This window comes from Cibotium barometz, chromosome 8 (genome assembly GCF_041138505.1).
Source record: "Cibotium barometz isolate CiBa-2024 chromosome 8, ASM4113850v1, whole genome shotgun sequence".
In the NCBI taxonomy this organism is placed as follows: domain Eukaryota; kingdom Viridiplantae; phylum Streptophyta; class Polypodiopsida; order Cyatheales; family Cibotiaceae; genus Cibotium; species Cibotium barometz.
In genome coordinates, this window is record NC_141053.1 from 13,610,593 (window position 1) to 13,638,044 (window position 27,452).

The window sequence follows — 27,452 nt, forward strand, 5'->3', positions numbered from 1 at the left end:
GTAAACCCTCGGCTGAATTTGAGATCAAGACAATGTCGTTAGCATATAGCACTATGGGCACTATCGTCTGAGCCAATGGTGAACCTCTACCTCCGAAACTATCCACAAATATTGCGATCTCATCAATGTATAGGCCAAAGAGTGTAGGTGAGAGTGGGCAGCCCTGCTTAACCCCAATAGTGCTACATATATCTCCCGAGGTCCCACCGGGTGCACGTACCCGGCTGAGTACTGCCTCATATAGTGCCATCACATCTGTGTGAGAGAAGAAAGAATTAGGGTTAGGTCATGTGGGAGACATACACAGAGAAGAACAAGGGAGAAAGAGAGAGAGAGAGTTGTGGGGATAAGTCAACTCATGAGGCATGAGTGTGTGACTCCCCTATCACACATGTATATTGCACTAGTACACATAGTGCACTTAGTACATTAAAAGTACTAAGTGTACTATGTACTATAACTTATGGGCTTGTACACACTATAAGGGTGGGCATAACGCCTTTACCCCAACAACCTCCCACTTAAAGGCAAAGTGCCCTTAAGTAAAGGAAAAGAAAAAATCAGCATGTACATGATAATATACAAGGCCATATCAAGGCTGAAAATGGCCTCATCCAATGCCCATCAAGTGTCTGCAATGAGCAAACCGCTCCGCAGGCAAACTCTTCGTCAACAGATCAGCCGGGTTGTCATCCGTATGAATCTTAACAAGCTGAATTTGCTTGTTCTCTATCACCTCTCTGATGAAGTGATACTTCACATCCACATGCTTCGTCTTTGCATGAAAGACAGGGTTCTTTGCCAACTGGATGGCACTCTGACTGTCACAATGCAACAATGGAATATCCCCTGTATAGCCCAAATCAACCACTAACCGAGATAGCCATAATGCCTCCTTGCAAGCCTCTGTGGCTGCAATATACTCGGCCTCTGTAGTAGATAAGGCAGTGCACTTCTGCATCCTGGATATCCATGACACAGCACCTCCTGTGAATGTAAATACATAACCGGTAGTAGACTTCCGGTTATCTGGATGACCGGCATAATCCGAATCCGTGTAACCATGCACTAATGCATCCTGTTTGCCAAAGCAAATGCACAAATCCTGTGTGCCCTTCAGGTATCTCATGACACCTTTCACTGCTTCCCAATGCTTCTTGCCAGGGTTGGCCATGTATCTAGAAACCACTCCCACTGCAAATGCAATCTCCGGCCTAGTAGCAACCATGGCATACATGAGACTGCCACAAGCTGAAGCATACGGAATCTTGGCCATATCAGCCCTGTCTCTATCTGACTGTGGGCTGTCCATAGCACTGAGTTTCACATATGGAGGCAAAGGAGTACTAGCTTTCTTCCCCCCGTCCATATTGAACCTCTGCAAGACTTTGCCAATGTATTCCTTCTGAGACAAATACAACACATGCTGATTTCTGTCCCGAAGTATCCGCATACCCAAAATGTGATTTGCATCACCCAAATCCTTCATATCAAAGGTTTGATGCAGCCTCTGCTTCAAGGCATCCATCTCTTTATGAGATTTCCCGGCAATCAACATATCATCAACATACAAGATGAGGATCAATAGACTGCCATCCAAAGCTTTCTTGGTGTACAAGCAGTGATCTATGTCACTTCTCCTCAATTCCTGAGATTTCATGAATGTATCAAATTTATGATACCATTCTCTTGGTGCCTGTTTGAGTCCATAAAGACTCTTTTTCAGCTTGCATACAAGCTTCTCCTTTCCACTCACTGCACAACCCTCTGGCTGCTGCATATATATCTCCTCATGGAGATCACCATGAAGAAAAGCAGTCTTCACATCCATCTGAATCAAGTCCAGATCATCATGCGCAACCAAAGCCAACACAGCTCTAAGTGTGGTCATTTTGACCACTGGAGAGAAGATCTCCTCAAAGTCCACACCATATTCCTGCTTAAAGCCCTTAGCCACTAACCTGGCTTTGTATCTTGGCTTTGCATCTGGTGCAACTTTGAGCCTGTAAACCCACTTGCATGGCAAAACTTTCTTGCCTGCAGGCAAATGCACCAACTTCCATGTTCCATTTTTATGCAGAGAATCCATCTCTGACTTCATGGCACGCTCCCATAGAGCCTTGTCTGCCCTCTGTAAAGCCTCTTTATAACATGAGGGCTCCCCACAGTCAGTAAGCATCAAATAGTCAACCCCTGGAACAAACCTGTCAGGGGCTCTGGAGGGTCTAGTGGACCTCCGTACCCAATGACCATCATTTGCAGGTTGCTGTCCAGCCTGCATATCACCCATTGGTGGCTCCTGTTCCATGCCATAAGGCTGAAAAATCATGCCCGGTATATCCTCTAACTGTGGTATATCCATAGGGATATCTTCTGCCATCTCTGGCTGTCCATTTGGACCATTTTCAGCACCATTTAAGGGTTGGTTTTCTTGCTGTAATGGCTGATTTACAGCCCTTGGTTGTTGTCCATGATGTCCATCATCATCAAAGATGACTCTGCTAGGCTCCTATTGCCTTGCAGGTTCCTTATACATGCATGTTTCATCAAAAATGACATCATTGCTGCGTATAATCTTTCTATTCAAGGGATCCCAAAGTCTATACCCCATTTCACCTTTGTCACCATATCCTAGGAATATGCATTTGTGAAACTTAGGATCAAGTTTGGTGCACATTTCCCTGCGTATGTGCACGTACGCAACGCAACCAAACACTCTCAAGTGCTTGTATGACGGAGGCTTCCCTGTCCATACCTCTTCTGGCACTTTCCCACCAAGCCTCGTGTTAGGTGACCTGTTTATAAGGTGAACGGCTGTCATAACAGCTTCAGCCCAAAAACCATCAGGTAATGCAGCATGTGACAACATAGAACGGACCTTCTCCTGAATGGTCCTGTTCATCCTCTCTGCTGTCCCGTTTTGTGGAGGATCATAAGGAGTAGAGAGCTCCCTCTTGATGCCTTTAGCATCACAAAAGTCCTGAAACTGTTCGGACATATACTCTCCACCATTGTTGGAACGCAAAGCCTTCAGTGTTTTGCCAGTTTGATTCTGAACAAGAGCAACAAACTTCTGAAACACTGAGAATGTATCACTCTTCAAACGAAGAGGATAAACCCACACCTTGCGTGTGGCATCATCAATAAAAGACAAAGTATTTTGCCCCTCCCAAAGAAAGCTGAGGCATCTCACATACATTTGTATGCACAAGCTCTAACTGAGCATCTTTCTGTCCAAGAGCTTTCTTGTGGGGGCACTGCAGTTGCCTACCATATATACAATGCTCACAAAACTGAAAACTTGAAAACTTTAGAGAAGGCAAGTAACCCAAACGAGACAATTGCTCCATTCCCTTGACACTCATGTGTCCCAACCGGCTATGCCACATAGAGATTTCCGGCAGCTCGGTTGCATTTACATTAGCATGGTGACAAACACCTGCATGCATAAAGTAAAGAGTGTCCACCTTAGAGCCTCTGGCAACAACCAGTGAGCCCTTACTAATCTTCCACTTTCCACGACCAAATGTGGTAACATAATCAGCATCATCAAGCTGTCCAGTAGAAAGCAGATTCTTTTTGATCTCAGGCACATGCCTGACATCATGGAGCATAAGCTGTGAGCCATCTGAAAACACAAGCCTAACATCACCTCTGCCAAGAATCTTGCATGCATGGTTATCACCCAAATAAACCACTCCTTCATTGCCAGCAGTATACCTGACAAACAAGTCTCTGCAACCTGTGACATGAAAGGAGGCACCTGAATCAATGATCCATGAGTGCATACCATGACCACCTGTAAGAAGTGAATGGGCATCAAGTGAAGACGTAAATAGGACCTCATCCTCACTGCCACCTGCATGTGACACATTGATTTCTTCAATCTTGACTCCACTTTTGCCCTTTGGCTTTACATCTTTGGCTTCATCTTTCTCTTTGTCTTTGCCTTTTCCCTTTTCCTTTTGATCATTTTTCCATTTGTAGCATTGCTTTTTAATGTGTCCCTTCTTGCCACAATAATGGCATTCCAAATCCTTTTTGGAGCGAGACTTGCTCCTTCCCCTTTCTTGGCTTTTCTCCCTTTGCTGGGATCTCCCACGTGCATTCATTGCATTGGACTTTCCAACAGAGTTGTTTTCCCTGTTCATTTCTTCTTGAAGAAGAGCACCCTCAACATCTGCATATGACAGCATAGCATGCGAATTGCTAGTGGCTGTCCTAAATATTTATAACTTGGCTGACAATACCATTAAACTCATTTAGATGGGCTGTCATAGACGCCCCTTCCTTCATCTGAAGATCTATGAGTTTCTTCAACCAATACACTTTGCTTGAGGCACTTTGTTGGGCATACAAGTCCTGCAATCTCTGCCACATTCCCCAAGCTGTCTTCTCTTCACGAATGCTGAAAAGTAAAGAGTCTGACACAGACAACATGATAGTAGATCTTGCCAGCTCATCCATATCTTCCCACTCTTCAACAGTAAGAGAAGCGGGCATTACACCCCTTTCTTTGATAGGCTTGTGCTGCTTTTTTTGAAGCAACACATTGTAGCACTGGGTTTGCCAAATATCATAATTATGCGAGCCTTCAAGCTTCTTGATGTGAAGCAATGAAGAGCTCTCACCTGTGGTTGCCATAGCAAAATGCAACCTGTCAATGCCTGACTCCCTGCAAAATGTGCAAACACTGCACCAAAAGCACACAAAGTGCTCACAGTTTTTCTCCCAAGCTTTATCTCCCACTGCGGAAGCAAGAATGCAACTTTTCTCCCACTTTATGTGATGAAATCACCAAAATCTGGTTGCTGCAGATTTTGGACAGCATCTTAAATGTGCTGGGTTGCCCTTCCAAAGTACTGTACAGCAGTACTAAGTGCTCACCAATGATGTACCAAACCTGTACCGGCAAGTACAGCAGCTGAAATTGAACCTTTTGGTCACTCAAAACAGTGTACAGCCATGCCAAAACTTGCACAAAGCTGTGCCAAATCTGTGCCAGCAGGTACAATAGCAATAAATGCTCTCTTGGCTGTCCAAATGAGTGAAAATCAGACTTTTACAGTCCTGTACACTGCATACAACAGTCCCGAACAGAAATTGGGCAAAAGCCCCTTGACTGCAAGCTGATTTTTGAGGATTCAAGGCATAAATGTCTTGCCTGTTGCTTTGCCAAGCTCAACAAGCATACAAACTTGAAAAGCCCCTTGAATTAAGATCAATTTCTGATCATACATGGTACATTGACGCACATGAAGGCATCCAGAGTCTTCACGATGCTTCCCCCTGGCCACATATACATCCAAATAATGAAAGCCCCTTGATTTACAGGCACATTGAGTGCTTGTAAGGCATCAACACATTATCCACAGCATCAAATGCGATTGCCTGCATGCAAATCAATCCAATCGGCACAAAAGCCCCTTGATTTGCACTGCAATTTGCTGCAATTTTGCCCAAATGTGCGATTTTTCACATCATACAGCATGTATGAGTGCTTAATTGCACAATTACATCAAAAGCCCCAAATTTCGACATCCAATTTCCTGCAAATTGATCCTGATTGTGACAAATTTCCTGCAAATTGATCCTGATTGTGACCAATGTCACCCAATTTTGCCAATTTTGCTAAAAAATTGAGCAATTCGGCACCTGTACCTGCTCAATTGATGATTGACCTGCTCAATTGCAAATCCCAAAAAAAAATTGAAGCAAGATACCTTGTAATTTTCTGATTTTTCTCTGATTTGCAGGCGGGTTGATGAATTTGGTGCTGCTGCAGAAAGATTGTGCTGATGAAAACTCCTCACTGTGGGGTTGGCGATGGGCAAATGCAGAATTTTGCTGAAAAGCTCTCAAAAAAAATCTCACGCAGAGGAGTGGTGGAGCTTTTCTCCCACGTGCGGGCCTTCTGGATGTGAATGGTGGCATCCGTGTCGACTTGGGTTCCCACGGAGGCGAAAGAGCACGTGAAGCGAACTGTTTTGCTGTGGCAGTCTGTGCCTGAGACGAGAGGCGCCAAGAGGCCGATGGCAACGCTTTCGCTTCAGTGGCTCGCTGCTTTCGCTCAACGCTTTTGCTTCAGTTTCGCCTACGCACCTGCTTCGCCTAGCGCCAGCGCTTTTGTATTCGCCTTCGCTCAAGCCTAGCGCCACTCGCTGTGTAGTGCTACGTCGCGTAGCGCCAGCCTTGTGGACCAGCCGATGCTTCTTCGCTCGCCTTGTGGATGAGACGGATTTGCCTTCGCCTAGTAGCGCTTGAACGCTTAGCTACCACAGCCGAACTTGTGTGTAGCCTTCGCTTCATGCAGACAGCCCAGCGTTCAACACTCACACAGAGAGAGAAAAAATCAGCGCTTGAACCTTCTTCTCCTCTACAGCAAATTCGACACCACCAGCCTCTACAGCAAATTCGACACCACCAGTTGGAAGTTTAGGCTCTGATACCAGTTGTGTGAGAGAAGAAAGAATTAGGGTTAGGTCATGTGGGAGACATACACAGAGAAGAACAAGGGAGAAAGAGAGAGAGAGAGTTGTGGGGATAAGTCAACTCATGAGGCATGAGTGTGTGACTCCCCTATCACACATGTATATTGCACTAGTACACATAGTGCACTTAGTACATTAAAAGTACTAAGTGTACTATGTACTATAACTTATGGGCTTGTACACACTATAAGGGTGGGCATAACGCCTTTACCCCAACAACATCCCATATCATCTCATGTGAGAATTGGAGCTCCTGCAAGTGTCCTATCAGACGAGATCGAGGGACGGAGTCAAAGGCTTTGTGGAAATCCACGAAGCAGCAATACACATGTCTCTTTGAGGACCTCGCCTCCTCTATGATAGCCCGTAAAGTAAAGATATGGTCCAGCGTGGAGAAGTTTCTCCTAAAGCCTGCCTGGCCTGATGCTCTGTTTCCCATCCTCTCTACCATAGAGCTCATCATGTCCTCTAGACTGCCCCATAGATTTAGGCCATTGTGTGACCAATCATGATAGTCCTATAGTTACTTGGGTCCGTGGGATCTCCAGCTTTATGGATGGGGACAATGGTGTTGGTGGTCCAGGAGGGTGGGAAGCCTTCACAGAGTGCTTTGTTAAAAAGACTGGCAAGAATGGGAGCCAATACGTGGTGCTCGTGGGCGAAATGTTCCGCACGTAGATCCTCATGATCTTTTGCTCTCCCATTATGCAGCTTTTTAAAAGCCCTCGTGACATTGGGGGAATCAAAGAGATAAGATGATGTAGGCCTAGGGATGTGTGACATTTGTGGTATAGGCTAGTTTGGCACATCATACAGCTGTCGTGCATAGGCTTCCCAAAGGCTAGGATCTGTGTGATAGGCATGATGGAAATGAATCCAGGTGAAGGTGGTGACAGGGGGTGTGGGTGGTCGGTACGATGGGGCATGAGATTGTGAAAGTAATGCGTGGTCAGCTAGTATGGGGGGAGGTGAAACCGGGCTATGGACACATAACGCAGTAATTCTTTCAATTAAATACCTGGACTTTATGACACACACACAAACGGAATCCTCGCTCCCTCGCTCAACACCAGATTGGCCCCGAAGTCCGGCGCCCCTTTCGGTATTTATTTATCAATTAATTCAAGGGAAATTACAAGGGTATGGTATCTGTAGTTACAAGAGCAATTCACAGCCAAGAAACCCCTGTTTTAAGGAAATTTCGGCAGCATTTCGGTACATAAACCTTCCCTGAACAAAATCCCAAGTCCCTGGTCCTCTTCCTTGGCCTTCTACCACTCAAATAAGCCCAAAACAGTGAATTTCAGCTTGCTGTATTTTCTGTACAGACCTATTTTCAGCTCTGTATACAACCACCACACTGTCCTGGTAGACCCTAGCAAGGTCCCTCTGCAATCTGGCATCAACTGGGCCTTGGAACAGCCCCTGAACAGTTCAAAAACAGCATTGATTTAGTGCTGAATTGGACACCTGCGTGGTGCGGTAACTACCCTCACCTGTTCTTGCTTTGGAGCGGCAGTTAGCTGCTCCTGTTCTTGTCAAAGGAGGCTCTTTCCTCAGCCAAAAAGCATATTCCCCACACAGCTGTACATAATTCATGAGAGTAGCCCACTAGAGGGGCATTTCCATAGCTGAATATAGGTTAAGAGAGGTTGTGGGGAGCAAGCTCAACCCTCAGTGCATAGAGAACAGGGAAGGGGAAGCTCCAATAGCTCTTAACCTGCAACAATCCACCTGCTTACCACAAAAATGAGCCCAGGGGGAAGATAAGCAAGCGCTCAGTTTTCTGTACTTAGAAACTGGCCTAAAAGCTGCCACATGGCAAGCAAGCGCCCAGTTTCCTGTACTTAGAAACTGGCCTAAAAGCTGCCACATGGCAGTCATGCAGCTCATTTCCCGTTCCAGCCTTCCGGTCTAAAAATCTCCCAATCTGCTAACATTTTGACGTCAGTCCTTTGGTGATTATTGATCCTTGCAACATTCCGGAGAGATTGACGCGAAGAGATTTCAAATCTGATGACTGTCCAAAAATAGCAGTTTCCCTAAATTTTAGGAGATATGCCCAAAGCATTCCTTCAGGTCATCTGACCAACATTCTCTTTCGTGACCACATCAGAAAACGTAATGTGGTCATGACACAGTGACTTTTTCATTTCATGGACATTCACAAATGTGTATCTACATTTATGGCCAGGCACACTGTCCTGCACCATTCTCAGTGGCCAAGTACACTGTCCTGGTCCACTGTTCGTCAAGTCTTCAACGCCCAATCTTCTGGGATTTCAGGGTCCCAAGGCTCAAGTAAAGCATCAGTCGCACGAAGTCCCAATGGTCCACCTTCTCTGGTCATGCAATGTCGAAGCTTGATCCAAGAGATATCTGAGGGTAGAAATCAACAGCAACTAAAGAACAAAACGAAAAAGAAAATATATGTATTTACTTAGGTAAATACAAGGAAAGTAACTGCAAAAGTTCACCACCTGGTGACGTACCCCCCCCTCTTGAAAGAAGCAAGCGACCTCGATTGCATACCACACATGCTAACGGATGACATAGGACGATAACAAGATTCCCCATGTTATTAATGCCATCGCATGTATCACTTGCTAACGGATGACACAGGGCGATGATAGGAATTCCCCACTACCATTAGTGCCATCGCAAGTCGAGCCTTTCAATATACATGTTTCCAGATGCAACACAGGGCGATAGCACGTGTCCCCGCACTATTAGTGTCACAACACGTATAATCATTCATTGAAGTGTAACAGATACAACTTCAAAGCACTGAAAGTCCATTCATTCATTCATTGACAACAAATGTCAAAACTGTACATTGCCAAACATAAGATACAAGTGTACAAGTCATTCAAAATTCAGGTTCAAAAAGCAGATCATGTCACTGTAGTGTCTAACAGGAAAGCTTTTCTACCTTCGTCTAATGCAGACAAATCAGTTTGAACTTCATTCACTTGCTTTGCAAAAACCAAGTACGGAGAAAGATGATTTTTCATTACTGAAGTTATGGCAGAAGCAGAAATAACTGGGACAGACTCTCCTTTCAGCTTCACATCCAGAACATGAGTCTTGTCCCTATGTACAATTGTAATTTTCCTGTTGAAAGCATCCAACACTGCATGTTTCCTACGAGACCATGGAATTCCCAAGAGGACATCACATCCTTCCAAGGGCATGATAAGAAACTCCTCTGTGTCCACATAACTATGTATATGCATGCGAAGTTTGCCAAGTATAGGAGTGACAGGAACTGAATGCCCAGGGCATGCCAAATCAGCCTGTCCAACTGGTCCCATCTCTTCAGCACGAATTCCCAACTTGGCTGCCAATGCCGGTGAAATAAAGTTGGCTCGAGCACCAGGGTCAAAGAAAATCAGCACTGTAGCATCTCTGATTTTACCCCATGCTCTGCACAATTCTGTCGCATCATCACATGGCCGGTCACCAACTATGTCAGGTACCAATCCTGCACTCGGCATTGTCTTCTTCTTGGGTAGTCCTTGTTTATCCTCCGCATCTTTTGCTGGCTGTTGTGGACATTTTGCAGCGATATGCCCTTTCTGTTCACAGATGAAACATTTCCCAGCTTGCATCAATGCCTTTCTCTCTTCAAATGACTTGCCATACAGTGGCCTCTTCTGTCCTTTGCTTTGAGGTTCCTTCTTCACTGTGCTCTTGAAACCACCTGAACCTCCCTGAAGCAGTGCATTAGCCATGTTTGCATTCTCAATTAGTTGAGTCATGTTGGAAACATTGGTCTTAATACAGTAATCCCTGATCTCTTTGGGCAAACCACAGCAATACTTCTCTATTTGCTCTGACAATGGCACTGTCCTGTAAGAAGTTACTGGCAAGAGTGCATCCCAAAACTTCTTATTGTACTCTTCCAGATTTGCACAATTAGCTGCATCCAGTTTGTGCCATGCTGTCATCACATCCACTTCAAAAGTGTTTGTCAGCCATGCAAAAGAGAACTGCTGCTTGAATTGGACCCATGTAGCAGGTGCCTGTCCTTGCTTCAACAGTGAGGTCCACCATTGCAATGCGTTAGCTTTCAAGAAAGTAGCAGCCTTCCGCACCTTAGAAGACTCTGTGAAGTTGCCTCTAGTGAATGCTGCATCAAACTGCTGAATGAAAGTCAGCGCTTTCAATTTGTCCTGCATCCCACTGAAAGTCTCAAACTTCACTGCTTGACCACCTTCTTTGTAATCCTTTTGCTTACTGCTCTTGGGGGTCAAGTAATCATAGACTGGCGGCTGTAAGAATGGTAAATCCTTCTGCACTTTCTCTGCACCAGTCCTTGCTGCCCTTTGTCCACTTGGCTGAGTAAATTCAGCCACATTAACAGGTGCTGCAGGCATCAAAACTGGACTGAAATGTGTCTGAAGTCCAGGCTGCACACCTATGTTGGCATAAAGAGGGTTCACAGATTCTGGAGGCATCAGTCCTGGTGACCCTCTTGGCGCCAAACCTGGCAAAGCTGTGGGCGGTCTAGCCATGGCCTGGAAAATAGAGCCACCACCAAAATAACCAGGTTGGGCAGCAACCAAAGGAGGAATGGTCGGCAGAACCATTTGTGCATTACTGCCCTGACCATTAACTGCCTGATCCTGTGCCTGTGTAACATGCTGCACTGGATCAGCTGCCACTGCTGGTGTCTGCTCAACATGCTGTGGCATCCTTGGCACTCGTTCCTGTGCCCTCTCAACTGCATGCTGAGATGATTCAGCCTGGGAATCCCCTGTCCTTGAATGCAAATATCTCTTCATCCTGGGATTCTTCACCAGTTGTTCAAAGGTACCAACCATGCTCAGCTGCGCATGAAATAAATCCTCTTGTTCCTGTTCTTCTACTGACATGGCTGGCTGTGACAATGGCTGTGTCCGCTCAGATGCTGACACCCTGGCACCTGTCATCTCTCTATGGTGTCGGCGGGTAGAAGAGGAACTCTCTTCTGTCGTGGGAGCTTTCCTTTTCCCTTATCTGCCATGCTGTCTACTGAGCCCTCAAAGGAATCCTGTATCCAAAGAAAGATCTCGTAATCTTTCTCACCTGTAATCAGCTGTATCTCTCTGTGTGTGTCTCTTGTTCACCCAATCCAATCCGTGTCCGGGCTCTTGCAGAAAAGAGGACCCTATCCCGGCAATGGAACCATGAAACCGGGCTATGGACACATAACGCAGTAATTCTTTCAATTAAATACTTGGACTTTATGACACACACACAAACAGAATCCTCGCTCCCTCGCTCAACACCAGATTGGCCCCGAAGTCCGGCGCCCCTTTCGGTATTTATTTATCAATTAATTCAAGGGAAATTACAAGGGTATGGTATCTGTAGTTACAAGAGCAATTCACAGCCAAGAAACCCCTGTTTTAAGGAAATTTCGGCAGCATTTCCGTACATAAACCTTCCCTGAACAAAATCCCAAGTCCCTGGTCCTCTTCCTTGGCCTTCTACCACTCAAATAAGCCCAAAACAGTGAATTTCAGCTTGCTGTATTTTCTGTACAGACCTGTTTTCAGCTCTGTACAACCACCACACTGTCCTGGTAGACCCTAGCAAGGTCCCTCTGCAATCTGGCATCAACTGGGCCTTGGAACAGCACTTGAACAGTTCAAAAACAGCATTGATTTAGTGCTGAATTAAACACCTGCGTGGTGAGGTAACTACCCTCACCTATTCGTGCTTTGGAGCAGCAGTTAGCTGCTCCTGTTCCTATCAAAGGAGGCTCTTTCCTCAGCCAAAAAGCATATTCCCCACACAGCTGTACATAATTCATGAGAGTAGCCCAGTAGAGGGGCATTTCCATAGCTGAATATAGGTTAACAGAGGCTGTGGGGAGCAAGCTCAACCCTCAGTGCATAGAGAACAGGGAAGGGGAAGCTCCAATAGCTCTTAACCTGCAACAATCCACCTGCTTACCACAAAAATGAGCCCAGGGGGAAGATAAGCAAGCGCCCAATTTCCTGTACTTAGAAACTGGCCTAAAAGTTGCCACATGGCAGTCATGCAGCTCTCTTCCCGTTCCAGCCTTCCGGTCTAAAAATCTCCCAATCTGCTAACATTTTGACATCAGTCCTTTGGTGATTATTGATCCTTGCAACATTTCGGAGAGATTGACGCGAAGAGATTTCAAATCTGATGACTGTCCAAAAATAGCAGTTTCCCTAAATTTTAGGAGATATGCCCAAAGCATTCCTTCAGGTCATCTGACCAACATTCTCTTTCGTGACCACATCAGAAAACGTAATGTGGTCATGACACAGTGACTTTTTCATTTCATGGACATTCACAAATGTGTATCTACATTTATGGCCAGGCACACTGTCCTGCACCATTCTCAGTGGCCAAGTACACTGTCCTGGTCCACTGTTCGTCAAGTCTTCAGTGCCCAATCTTCTGGGATTTCAGGGTCCCAAGGCTCAAGTAAACCATCAGTCGCACGAAGTCTTAATGGTCCACCTTCTCTGGTAATGCAATGTCGAAGCTTGATCCAAGAGATATCTGAGGGTAGAAATCAATAGCAACTAAAGAACAAAAAGAAAAAGAAAATATATGTATTTACTTAGGTAAATACAAGGAAAGCAACTGCAAAAGTTCACCACCTGGTGACAGGAGGAGGGATGGTGAAGTCTGAGATGTGTGGTATAAGAGCGGGAGATCCCATGAGGTAATCCACCATACTAGTGACTCCCCCATGCGGAAAAGATGTAAGGCTGTCCGACTGCGGCCATATGGACAACCCATTATATATAACCAGCTCATGCATAGCCCCCATCTCCAAGAAGTGTCTACCATATGATGTTGCATTCCCCATATCTTGGTTGGCCCTTTGGAGGCCCATCTCAGCCACATCAATTTTTTGCAACATAATGGCAATCATATGTCTGCACTTGTTCCCCTTTTGTCCGTGCATTAAAGTCTCCTAATAGGAGGACCTCTCCCTGCTAGAAGAACTTTGCAATGTCTACAAATAATGGCGCATAGGGAGTCTCCCCTTTCTCTGTCAACTTGCATGCATATTCTGATTTCTCTAGTGGGAAGTAGCATACTGCAATATGCATCACTCTTAAGCCAGGCCTGGCTAATCGCATCCACATAAAACGAGCCTCCTCATCGTGTCTAAACATTGTGAGCATGCCTCTCAAATGAGGGCGAAACAAGCATGCCACTCCTCCCAAGCCACGCACCCCTCCAGTGGTGCGTGTTTGTCCTCTGAAAGCTGATTCCCATGTATAACCCTCCACTTTGGGTAGCCCTCTCTCAGGACTTTGATGCGTTTTTGTGTAGAAAATATATCCCTATCTGTGTAAGTCTTTGTGAAGCCTCCTGTGTCTGATCATAGAGTTCCATTGCAATTCCATACTCCCATCCTCAATGCATCTATGGTCTCATAGGCCCCGCACCGTCATGTGGGGTGTTTATCCATGATGATGACTTGGTCATCACGATAAACGGCCCATTGTCCTGCCTTGCGGGCTTCCATAACTTGAACTATCCCGGCTTTCTTGTGTTCCACCTATAGGGGGTGAGGTCATCTCCAAGGTATATTTTGGTGGTTCGGAGGGTGGCCCTTTTCTTCAAGAAAGCCAAACGGGACTCCATATCTTTGAACTTGAGGAGGAGAGGCCTCTCCCTTGTCAAGTCCTTCCCGGCTCGCCAAGCATCTACAAAAGGTGTGTCAATGAGGCCCATCTGTCTACATAAAGTCTCACCATCCTCTTTTGGTGAGTTGCCCGCTTGCAAGCCTGTTACTCGCACATGTAGAGCCCTAGATTGGCGACGCTTCTCTTCCTCAAGCGTGGCCGTCATGATGGAAGTGGCATTCGGTGTGTTGACTGTTTTCTGCTTTTTCACAACCTCAACCCATTTGGGGGTTTCTCCAACCTCTTCTTTGGTTGCTTCCATGTCTTTTCGGAGGCCTGCATGCTCCTCCCGGAATCTTGATTTGGCCTCTTGAATCTTTGCTGTGATTGCCTTCTTAGCCTTCTCTAGTTCCGCCTCAAGTTTGGCATTGGCGTCTCGCAACTAGGCAATCTCTAGCGCAAGAGCTTCTTGTGTGGCTAGCTTTCCTACCTCTTTGCCATATTTGTGCATCTCTTCTTTGCATAATTCCATACATTTCTCCATGCATGCAGCCAAGCATGCATTCTTCTAGGCTTCCATCTCTTGTCGTATCTCAGCTTGCAGTTGTTTGTACATTTCCTCTTTGCCCTAAATCTCAATCCTGACAACATGAATCTCCTTCTGATGCTGGTTCAATGTCCTGCCTATCAATTTCTTCTGGTCTGAAAGGGCCTTTTGAGCATGTTCTTCGATCTTGTTCACTCTGTCTTCAAGAGGGAGCACCATTGTCACAGTCACCCAACCCAAGCTACGGTCAAGGACACGGGAGAAGACGGGAGCCGGCCTGATGCGTGATGGGGTAAGGGCGGGAGTGGCTTCTAGTTGAAGGTTCAACCATTAGTCCGGGGTAGCGACACTCTACATTACTGGGACCAGACGGAACAGAGCCAGCCTAGGCGGGAGATGTTAGCAATCATCTCCTGTCTGTATATTTACACCAGGGCCTGTGTTGTGGGTGTGCCCGTCCGATTTAGATGTTTTCTCATTTTTTCCCACTCCATATTTTTTTCCTATTTTTTCTGTTGTGTGGAGGGCTGTCGGCTGCCCACCTGCCTCTGTGTGGTATCCAACTAGACTCTCAGAGCTGGCCGACTTAGGTATTGCTGGCCGACAAGTCTTCTGCAGTAGCTGACTTGGATTGCTGCTAGTTGGGTACCTCCAGGTAGCTGTCGGCTGTCTCTACAGTAGGCCGACCCCTTGTAGGGGCCATATAAAATGGCCCCTTGGCCCCCCACTCATTGTATTCAGTCACCAGGATTTTCTTGTGTATATATAGCAGAGTTATACGCTTCTCTCTCTCCCTCTCTATTGTTGTGTTTTTCTGCAGTGCACTTGCTCTTGTGTTTTCAGATCTTGTCCTCATCTCTGCTGCATATTCTGACATGGTATCAGAGCTCTAGGCTCTTGATAAATCTTGGGAACTGTGTGAGCATGAGGGGGGCTGTTTTGTTGCTGATTGGTGGACTGTTTTGGACCGTACGGGAAGAGGAGAAGCAAGAGGAAGGCGGGCTGATTTACTGGACAGCCACTTGCAGGTTTAAGTTCTTCATTTTTCCCACCCACCGACCCTTTTCAGTTACACCCCCGCAATGGCAGATTTACTTGAGATGGCTGAGAAGCATGTGAAGATCCCGACACTCCCCACGTTCCTAGTGGACTGTCAGTTGGAAGGGAACAACTACGGCATATGGAAGGTAATGATGGAATCTGTTTTGGAGTCTTACGACCTTGCCGATTTCATTGTTGTTGGGGTTCCACGGCCGGAGTTAGAGGAAGGGGAGTTACCCTCGATTCAGAAGGAACGCGAGGCACAGGCACAGTTGTGGGATCGTGTCAATGCCAGGGTCCGTTCTTTCATTTTCCTCAACTGCACACCACAGGTAATCAATCATATGGAAGGTAATGATGGAATCTGTTTTGGAGTCTTACGACCTTGCCGATTTCATTGTTGTTGGGGTTCCACGGCCGGAGTTAGAGGAAGGGGAGTTACCCTCAATTCGGAAGGAACGCGAGGCACAGGCACAGTTGTGGGATCGTGTCAATGCCAGGGTCCGTTCTTTCATTTTCCTCAACTGCACACCGCAGGTAATCAATCATGTCAAGCATATGACGTTGGCCAGAGGTATATGGCAGCATTTGGCTTCTCTATAACAGGGTATCGCCCATGAAGAGGATCTCCTTGGAAGTACAGATGTGGGTGATGAATCCTGCAAAGTCGTCGATGATGCGGGAGCACATCAACAAGTTGCAGGCTCTTCAGCAGGAAGTTCTCTAGGTTGGGAAAGAGATCATTGGAGGATATGGCCATCACGTTGCTGTCGTATTTGCCCTCTCAGTACTAACATTTTACTTTTCTTTGATTACCAGCAGGCTCAGTACCATCACATGGGAGGAGCTTGTGCCCATGGTCTTGGACCAGGAGGAAAGATTCACGAACCCCTTAGAGGTCGGAGGTTCGGAGGCCTTAACTTGCCAACGGTCGAAAGGTTGGAATAATAACAAGGGCAAAGGGAAGGCTTCATTAGAGAAGTCTTCTGAGAAAAAGCTTGACGCAGACCGAGAGAAACTGAAGGCCGAGAGGACCTGCAATGATTGTGGCGAGAAAGGCCACTATTGGAGGAAGTGTCCTAAGCGGACTGGGAAGAGTACTGATTCTTCGGCTTCAGCTGCAAAGATTCTAGCCTTTGTGCACTTAGAGATGATGGACTCAGATGCTTCATCTTCTTTGAGCGAGGAGGTAGTTGGCTTCACCGCAAAGGATACTCGGGAGTGGATTCTCGATAGTGGTGCTTCCAGGCACATGACTCCTTCCCACGGACTTCTTTTTGGATTTGAAACGGCAGTCAGGTCGCATTTTCATTTGCGACAATTCCACAATTCCGATACACAATGAGGGCCGGATGGAGATCATTCCCGACGGCAAGGGGGGTAAGGATTCCTCTTGTGTTCTTTACGTACCTGCACTTGGTTTTCATCTATTGTCGGTGCATGAGGTATGCAAGACTGGCTTTTGGGTGGAGTTTGAGGAGCATTCAATTGCTCTACGGGACCGCGAGACTGGCCAAGTTGTCTGGGAAGGCGGTGTGGAGAATGGTATCTACAAACTCTTCGCACTCTCCTCGTTTGATAGGTTCTCAGGTTGGTGACTTGTGGCACTTTTGGTTTGGCCACTTAAATGTGGATGCACTGTGGCAAGCTTTCCGGGACCAGATGGTGGTTGGCTTGCCAGATGTTGCATATGTGGTAAGCAGCACAGGGAATCCTTTCCGAAAGCAGGCTTCCAAGCAGGCTTCGAAACCATTGGAGTTGGTTCACACTGACTTGTGTGGAGCTATGCAGACACCATCCTTGGGAGGATCTCTATACTTCATGCTGCTTGTTGATGATTGTTCCAGATTCACATGGGTCTATTTCCTTTCTCAGAAGGACCAAGCTTTTGCTCGGTTCAAGGAGTGGCATGTGATGGTAGAGAAAGAGTTTGGATTGCAGGTAAAGACTTTCTGGGCTGACAAAGAAGGTGAATTCTCTTCAAATGTTTTCGTGAGATTTTGTGCAGATCATGGTATCAAGACGGAACTGGTCGATACAAGTTTACCATCAGAGAATGGAGTGGTAGAACGCAAGAACAAGACTGTGGTGGAGATGGCGAGGATGATGCTGGAGCATCGTGATCTTCCTCGTCCACTTTGGGGAGAGGCTATGGCTACGGCTGTCCATATCCTCAATCGGTCTCTGATGACTTCAGTACCTAACATGACTCTTTTTGAGGCATATTTTGGCAGGAAACCTGATGTCTCCCATTTCCGTGTGTTTGGGAGCGATGCGTATGTACACATTCCAAAGAATCAGAGGGGGAAGCTCGACTCCAAGTCCCAAAAGCTTATATTTTGGCAGGAAACCTGATGTCTCCCATGTCCGTGTGTTTGGGAGCGATGCGTATGTACACATTCCAAAGAATCAGAGGGGGAAGCTCGACACCAAGTCCCAAAAGCTTATATTTGTGGGATATAACTCTCTTTCCAAGGGATACAGGTTGTTTGATCTAGAGAGGAATGAGATTGTTGTCAGCAGGGATGCGGTCTTTGATGAGCATGTTCCGGTTTCCACTGTTGATGAGCCGCCACTTCTTGGAGACCGAGAGGATTCTGATGGTGATTCCCAGTCTATTGTTCCAGCTGGACAACCACAGTCAGTTCAGGAGGTTGAGCTTGCAACTGGAGTTGAGCTCCCGCAGGGGGCTCCGCTTCTGTTTGAGTACCCAGGTGGTTAGTGGACTCCCTTTGGGAGTCGGGTGTCACGAAGCTTCCCTCCAAATGGACCACAGAGGACGGACCTCAAAGATCTCATAGAGTCCGTGACAAAAGTCATTCAGTAGAGCTTTTATAGGTAAACTATGCTTTGATGTCTCGTATCATGTGGGACAAAGAGCCCACTTCCGTCAAGGAAGCCCTTGCACAGGATACTTGGAGGAAAGCCATGCAGGTGGAACTGAGAAGAACAACACTTGGGAGTTGGTACCGAGGCGGTCAAAATGGTAAGTCATTGATGTCAAATGGGTCTTTAAGACCAAATATGCATCAGATGGGTCGGTGGACAAACACAAAGCCAAACTCGTAGCTAAGGGTTATGCTCAGCGGCCAAGCATCGACTATGAGGATACCTTTGTCAGAATACGCAGCGGAGATGATGACCAGATCTGGGAACACGAGCAAAAAACGCATGCAGAAAAATAGCACAAGAGAGAGATAGATGTAGGCGTGTAACTCTGCTCTGATATACACAAGAAAATCCCAGGTATGATACAAGTGTGGTATGGGGGCTGGGGGCCTATTTATATGCCCCCAGATTGGCAGTCGGCCTGCTGAAAAAGCCTCCACGACTGTAGCATCAGTTGGCCAGCACTGAATGAAGCCCACGATTGTATATGCCCAGTCGGCCAGCAGTACAGAGGTCCACGACTGCTGTTGGGCAGTCGGCCAGTCACCTGTATGCTGATGGGTCAGTCGGCCAACTACTCACTGCTCCTGCCAACTCAGAATTGCCTCCCAAGCCACAGAAAAAATGGAAAAAATAGGGGAAAAATACGGAGAGTGGGGAAAAATGATAAAACACCTCATAAGGGCGGGCACACCCACAACAAAGGCCCTGGTGTATAAAACTGGACAGGAGATGACTTCTAACACCCCCTCTCAGCTCCTGGCTAACCAACCACTGGGAGCTGGGGTGCCGCCTGAGCAAATCCTGAGAGAGCGACTTTGTGAAGAGGTCCACCGTACTGTCCTCCGTCGAACAGAACTCTAGCAGGATGTCATCAGCAATGATCTGTTCACGAACAAAGTGCCTCTGGATGACCATGGGTTCCTCCAGTGGAAGCCCAAACCTGCCATGCAACCTCTGCATCCTCACCACCTCACAAGCAGCATCACAAGCAGCCGGGTACTCTGTCTCTGTCGACAAGGCAAAAGATGACTGCCTCTTACTGCTCCGGAAAACTGAAGTAGATCTCCTCGTGTCCGGATCTCCTCCCCAAACCGAGTCACTCCAATCGTGGAGTCGGACTCCATCCAACAATCCCCCTCCTGTGTACAAGAGTCCATGATCCTTCGCATGCCGCAGAAACCACAAGAAACGCAATCTTGCCTCCCAAAGAGACATCTGCAACCATGAGCTCAACTGCCTCATCAGGAAGCTCCCGTCCAATCTGGTGTCCATCAACCAGATCAATAAACCATTCTGCTTCTGAGTCAAAAAGGCATCACACTGCTCACAAGGATCAACACCTGTTACGGTGCAAAAACAAGTCCTGGAAACCTCTTGAAGACCACGCAAGGCCTTCTGAAACCTGTCAACCACCCCCTCTGAATCCGGAACCACAAAGCTTGGAGAAAACACCTCCTTCTGCAAGTAATCAACTGCCACCTGCCTGGCTTTTCGAAAGGTCCCTGTGGAAAGAACATCCTCATCTACTGGAGGTTCTTTGTCCCGAACACGACGAGACATTAGAGCATAAGTGACCTGTTCAGTTTCCTCTGACTCACGAACACAAGAACTACCAACATCAGTACTGGAAAGTTCCTGCCAACTGCTGCCATCTACTGGCAAGCTATCCACCATCTGGTCTCGGAAAGCCTGCACCTACAGCGTATCCACACACAAGTGGCCATTACCAGACTCCCACTCACCACAAACCTGAGGACCTGGGAGAGAGAGTGCTGAAAGCTTGTAAACTCCATTCTCCACTCCGTCTTCCCAAACCACTTGGCCTGTTGCTTTGTCCCGGAGAGCAACAAAATGCTCATCAAACTCCACCCGTACACCAGTCTTGCAAACCTGATGCACTGACAACAGATGAAAACCAAGTGCCGGAACATACAACACCTGGGAGGAATGCTTCCCCCCTCTGCCATCGGTAACTATCTCCATCCTGCCCTCACTGTGAATTGGGATAGTGGATGTATCCCCAGTAAGAATATGACCAGAAAGCTTGCAGAGATCCTGTAAACCGGACCGGGAAGGAGTCATGTGCCTGGAAGCACCACTATCGAGAATCCACTCCCGAGTATCCGTTGCGGAGAGTCCTCCAATCTCCTCCCTGCCTGAAGAAAATGAAACATGGGTGTCCATCACCTCTAGGTGCACAAAAGCTGGAGTCTTTATGATTGCTATTGAGGTCTCGGTCTTCCGCTTGGGACACTGTCTCTAGTAGTGACCTTTCTCGCCACAATCATTACAGGTTCTCTCTGCCTTCAATTTCTCGCGGTCAGCATCGGACTTCTTCTCAGAAGACTTCTCCGATGAAGCCTTCCCTTTGCCCGAGTTACGGCCTTTCGACCGTTGGCTAGTTAAGGCCTCTGAACCTCCACCCTGAGGAGGATTCGTGAATCGTTCCTCTTGGTCCAAGACCATGGGCACAAGCTCCTCCCATGAGATGGTGCTGAGCCTGCCACTGGTAATCAAAGAGGAGTAAAATGCTAAGTACGAAGAGGGCAAATGTGACAGCAACGTTATGGCCATGTCCTCTGACGATATCTCCTTCCCAGCCTGAAGAACTTCCTGCTGAAGAGCCTGCAGCTTGTTAATATGCTCCCGCATCGTCGACGACTTTGCAGGGTTCATAACCCGCATCTGTACTTCCAAGGAAATCCTCTTCATGGGCGATACCCTGTTGTAAAGAGAACCCAGATGCCGCCATATACCTCTAGCCAGCGTCATGTGCTTTACATGATTGATTACCTGTGGTGTGCAATTGAGAAAGATAAACGAACGGACCCTGGCGTTGACACGATCCCACATCTGTGTTTGAGCCTCCCGGTCCTTTCGGATCGACAGTAACTCCCCTTCCTCTACTTCCGGCCGTGGACCACCAACAACGACGAAATCAGCGAGGTCGTAAGACTCCAGAACAGATTCCATCATAACCTTCCATATGCCGTAGTTACTCCCGTCCAATTGACGGTCCACAGGGAACGTGGGAGGTGTCGGGATCTTCACATGTCTCTTGGCCATCTCAAACAGATCTACCATTGCGGGGATGTACTCTGAAAAGGGTGGGTGGGTGGGAACAAAGAAGAACTAGAACCTGCAAGTGGCTGTCTAGCAAATCAGCCCGCCTTCCTCTTGCTTCTCCTCTTCCCGAACAGTCCAAAACAGTCCACCAATCAGCCACAAAACAGTCCCCTTCTTGCTCACACAAATCCCAAGACCTATCTAGAGCCTAGGGCTCTGATACCATGTCAGAATACGCAGCGGAGATGATGACCAGATCTAGGAACACGAGCAAAAAACGCATGCAGAAAAACAGCACAAGAGAGAGATAGATGTAGGCGTGTAACTCTGCTCTGATATACACAAGAAAATCCCGGGTATGATACAAGTGTGGTATGGGGGCTGGGGGCCTATTTATATGCCCCCAGATTGGCAGTCGGCCTGCTGAAAAAGCCTCCACGACTGTAGCATCAGTCAGCCAGCACTGAATGAAGCCCACGACTGTATATGCCCAGTCGGCCAGCAGTACAGAGGTCCACGACTGCTGTTGGGCAGTCGGCCAGTCACCTGTATGCTGATGGGTCAGTCGGCCAGCTACTCACTGCTCCTGCCAACTCAGAACTACCTCCCAAGCCACATAAAAAATGGAAAAAATAGGGGAAAAATGCGGAGAGTGGGGAAAAATGATAAAACACCTCATAAGGGTGGGCACACCCACAACAAAGGCCCTGGTGTATAAAACTGGACAGGAGATAACTTCTAACAACCTTTGCACCGATAGCGAGGATGACCACGATTCGGACCGTTCTTGCCCTTGCGTCTTCTTAGAGGTGGCCTTTGTATCAGATGGATGTCAAATCCGTGTTCCTTAATGGTGACCTATAGGAGGAGGTGTATGTTGAGCATCCTCCAGGCTTTGTGGTTTCAGGATCAGAAGGGATGGTTTACAGGTTAAGGAAGGCCTTGTATGGTCTTAAACAGGCTCCCAGGGCTTGGAATCAGAAGATTGATTCCTTCTTTCTCCGGATTGGATTTCAAAGATTGGTTGCAGATCCCAACCTGTATCTCTTTCGGGAACGCGGCCTGGTTACGTTGATGATCCTTTATGTGGATGATCTCATTCTCACCTGCAGTCATTTGGAGCACATTGGAGTGACGAAGCCTGCCTTGTCAAAGGAGTTTGAGATGACTGACTTAGGCTTGCTCCACTTCTTCTTGGGATTGGAGATCCGACAGACCCAGAGGGGGTTTTTTGTCTCTCAGCAGTGGTATGTTCATGAGTTGCTTGAGGCCTTTGGGATGGAGAACTGCAAGCCTATTATGTCGTCGATGGACCTGAACACAAAGCTGAGAGTGCATGATCCTTGTGAGCTAGTTGATGCCTCTCTGTACCGGAAGCTGGTTGGTTCATTGATCTGGTTGCTGAACACCAGATTGGACTTGAGCTTTTCTATGGGGCTGTTGAGCTCATTCATGCAGACGCCGTTGAAGTCTCATTGGGACACAGGATTGCGGATCTTGCGGTATCTGCAGGGTACGATCTGGACTCTTCTACACAAGAGGGGGATTGATGGATGGAGTCAAACTCCATGGATGGAGTGACTCAGATTGGGGAGGAGATCCACATCAGGCTACAGTTTTTCCCTCGGCTCAGTAGCAATTTCATGGAGCAGTAAGAGGCAGCCAACTATTGCCTTGTCATCGACAGAGGCAGAGTACCGGGCTGTGGAGGTTGCTTGGCGAGATTGGGTTTCCACAGAAGGAGCCCACAGTCATCCAGTGCGATAACCAGAGTTGTATAGCTATTGCTCGGAACCCGGTCTTCCATGCCCGGACCAAGCACATAGAGATACAATATCACTTTGTATGTGAGAAGATCTTGGCTGGTGACATCTTGCTTCTTTATTGTTCGACGGAGGACAATGCGGCGGACCTCTTCACGAAGTCTCTACCTCAGGCTATGCTCCGGTGGCACTCCAGCTCATTGAGGTTGGTTCCACATCCAAGAGCTGAGAGGGGGTGTTAGCAGTCATCTCTTGTTTGTATATTTACACCAAGGCCTCTGTTGTGGGTGTGCCCACCCGATTTAGGTGTTTTCTCATTTTTCCCCACTCTCCATATTTTTTCCCTATTTTTTCTGTTGTGTGGAGGGCTGTTGGCTGCCCACCTGCCTCTGTGTGGTATCCAACTAGACTCTTAGAGCTGGCCGACTCACGTACTGCTCGTCGACAGGTCTTCTGCAGCCGACTTGGATTGCTGCTGGTCGGGTACCTCCAGGTAGCTGTTGGCTGTCTCTACAGCAGGCCGACTGCTTGTAGGGGCCATATAAAATGCCCCCCCCACTCATTGTATTCAGTCACCGGGATTTTCTTGTGTGTATATATAGCAGAGTTATATGTTTCTCTCTCTCCCTCTCTATTGCTGTGTTTTTCTGCAGTGCACTTGCTCTTGTGTTTTCAGATCTTGTCCTCATCTCCGCTGCATAGTCTGACAAGAGAGAGGGCAGCAAGCAGGGGCGAAGGTGAACATCCGCGAAGCAGGGGGGCGAACAGAGAGAGAGAGAGAGAGAGAGAGGGGGCTAGAGGGCTTGGAGGTTTGAAGCTTGAGAGCTCAAGCCTTAGAGTTAGAGTCTAGAGCTCAAAGGCTTGAGAGCGTAAGCCTTAGAGGCATAGAGCTTGAAGGCTTGAGAGAGAGAGAGAGAGAGAGAGAGAGAGAGAGAGAGAGAGATTGATCTGTATATTGGGGGGGGGAGGGGGGGGTGTCCTTGAATAATTGTAAAATGGAAAGTACTATTTCAAGTTTGTTATTGAATTTTTTTGAACATGGTCTCTTGTAAAATGTTTTTTTTTTTTTTGGTTGTTGTTGCAGCATTTGAATGAGGAGAGAATTTTGAGTACCGTGAGCTTGGAAAAAGATGTGGATGGTTGTCATCCTTTGAATATAGGAAATTTGGCACAAGGAAAGCAACCTCTATTTGTCCCTTGCACTGCAAAAGCCTGCTTGCAGTTGCTCTTGGACAAGGGGATTCCATTGAGTGGAAAATATGCTGTGGTGATAGGCTGCAGCAACATTGCCGGTCTTCCTATTTCGTTGCTGCTACAGGTAAAGCTTGCTTAAGCCAATTGACATTAAGTGTGAAGAGTATAAACCTTTGGCTGATTGCTTGCATGCTCAAATTTTCAGCTCATTATTTTACTTCTGGATGAGTTTGTTCTTGTTTATCTAGGAAAATTATCCTTCATACAACACCGATACCATGTCAGATAGCCTAGTATTTTTAGATAAGACTTTGTTGCTTTGAATTATCTCAAAGAGCGAGTAAATTTTGAGATGTTCACATATTCATCCACACAGGGCCACTGGCACCCAAATCCTTTGGAACCCACGGCGCCCCCCGCCCCCGCCCCCGCCCCCGCCCCCGCCCCCGCCCCCGCCGCCCCCCTCCTCCTTCTTTTATCACCCTGCCCCCAAAACGTTCCTCCTCGTCCCTTTGTGGATTACTTGCTTTACTTGTATGAGTGGGCTGAGTGCTGGGTGATTGAATGAACAAATGAATCATAGTCACATGGAACGGGAACGGACAGATGGAACGGGGGTCTGTTTTGGAACCGGAATGGGAACCTGGAAAGAAAATGGGAATGACATGTCATCACCATATGGCTACCATTTGCAAGCTAAGGAGATGTAAGGCATATATTGCCAAGCCTTTTAGATGCAAGGTCATACACCACTCTCATACGATATGATACGATCATAGAAAAATACAAATATTCTCATTTACTCAAAAATTAGACCCAGAATGCCTTTAGCCAAGGTTGCACATTTGCGGAACGGGAACGGGAACGGGAACGACACAGGTTATGGAACACGTTTCCTCGTTCCCAAGGCTATGGAACGGCGTTCCATGTTACTATGAAATGAATGGGTGAGTGAGTCTTTTATAGATGCTGAAAGATATTAGAGAACGAACTGATTTCTGTTAGCCAACTTTTTTCCCCTAGTTTTCACAATTTAAAAAGACCTCTTAGACTTTTTTTGGGGATCTCTTTCTTGGTCCATGCATGAAACCTTCTTTCTAGGTCATTTACCCCACTTTCCCGAATTGCTATCGATTTCTCTTGCTCCACTTGGTCCTCTTTTTGGCACGTGCAAACCATCTCGGTTTTTTAGGACTTGCACGTTTCTTTGAGTTATCCACATTTATGCCTTACCAATGAAAAGGGTACATTTTGATCTGTTGAGAACTTGTCCAGTTGAGTCTTCTGAGTGACAAGTTGCTTTGTCTGGACAGCAGAGAGTGAACCACCCTTCTTGATCAATCATCCTTTTGGAAGTCCTTAAGTGACAGCAATGGTGTGATGTTGCCAATTGGTGACTAGATTGTATATATGCTCCAGTTTAATGCCCAAAATGATGTCCGGGTAGAATCAATATTGCCACTAAAAACATGCATCTATTTGACCAGCCATGCGGTTTACGCTTTGGAGCTCTGAATTTCTGTCACAAACATCACATGAGAAAATACCTATCAAATTGTAGATAATAAAGGCTCACTTGACGAACCCATTTTAGCTCCACGAAGGCATTTGGCACCAATTTGAAAAAGGGAGTGTGAAGTTAAATGAAATAGGGCGCTGCTAGTCAATGGTTGTGAGTAACCAGTGTAGGCAAGCCAAGTAAGCAAGTACGTAGAATAGGCTGTTGCAAAAACAAAGAGTGTTGTGCAGGGTTTAGCTCTCTCCTTTTTTTCCCCATGAGTAGATCTTGCCATAATCGCAAGGTTTGGTAACTACCCAAAGGTGGTTTTGGTCCTCCCTCCCAAAGGCGTTACAATTTATGGTCACAAAGCGGCCACAATGATTTATGATCGCAAAGCGGCCACAATACCAATGAGATTTGAACTCAGGACCTCCCCTCCTCAAGTCACAAGTCCTCACTGTTGGGCCACGTGCCCGTTTGCAGGGGTGTAACCCTTGAGTAGGCATTGTAAGTAGACAATGGAGTGCACTAAGATCTCTTTAAGTGTTCAGGTTAGGTGGTGGCTTGCATTTCCCTCCTCGATCTCGCAGTAATTAGAGTATCATTGGCATACTTGCTTGACACATGCAAGGCGAGAATGGCCTATAAGATCGAAGTGGTACAGAATGTCTAAAAAATGGAGGACACTTGTGCCTACGTGCTAGGGTTTTCTAGAGATAGAAAGAACAAACGAGAGTCCTAAACTATTGCTTTGTATTATGTACAAGAAAGCTCAAATTCAAGTACAAGATGTTGCTGATAATGAAGAGGTCAAATCATAGCCTTGTGAGCGATTGCACACTCCTGGCTAGCACTTCGCCAACAATGAAACGCTCTATGAAGTCCAATACTGAGGAAAGGAGATGAATATGACGATTTGGTTACCCACGTGTATATATGCACCAATGCTCCCAGTCGGCTAGTAGTATTGTTGTTGGCCACTTGTACTCGACTGCCATGTCATTATCAACTCTGCCTGTTAGTTGCTATTTGATGTCCGGTTGTGCCTTGCATACTCGTCGGTGTGTCACCTTCTCCCCTACTTGCATCGTAGCTATTCTCAGTTGCATGGCCTCTTGATAAGCTCTCAACAATGGGCAAGACTTGTCCGTGACCTGGTCATCATCAAAGCAGATTGCCTGCTAGATTGGGTAGCCCTTGAACTTGAGGAGATACTAGAGCTGCTTTCAACGAGAACCCCCGCTTGTATTGGTGCAAAACAACGTGGTCCGGTACTAAGACCTCTTGTAATCCTCTGTCATTCACCAACTCGGGTTCATCCTCATCCGGTTGAGCGCTCAGTCTGGCACA

At 46.9% G+C, this 27,452-nt stretch overlaps 2 protein-coding genes across 2 annotated transcripts in view; one reads left to right on the forward strand and one right to left on the reverse strand.

Moving 5' to 3' along the window:
- LOC147635934 (bifunctional protein FolD 2-like) overlaps window positions 1-27,452 on the forward strand; it is a 50,816-nt gene that overhangs the window by 7,859 nt on the left and 15,505 nt on the right. Inside the window, exon 3 of the mRNA XM_086801332.1 lies at window positions 24,492-24,725. Within this exon, the coding sequence (XP_086657458.1) occupies window positions 24,492-24,725 (234 nt within the window). The remainder of the gene's footprint in view (window positions 1-24,491; window positions 24,726-27,452) is intronic.
- Window positions 9,386-13,121, reverse strand: LOC147635935 (uncharacterized). Its single transcript, XM_086802020.1, has one exon. It carries the CDS (start codon window positions 11,423-11,425, stop codon window positions 9,386-9,388), a length of 2,040 nt encoding a protein of 679 aa, XP_086658146.1. The 5' UTR covers window positions 11,426-13,121.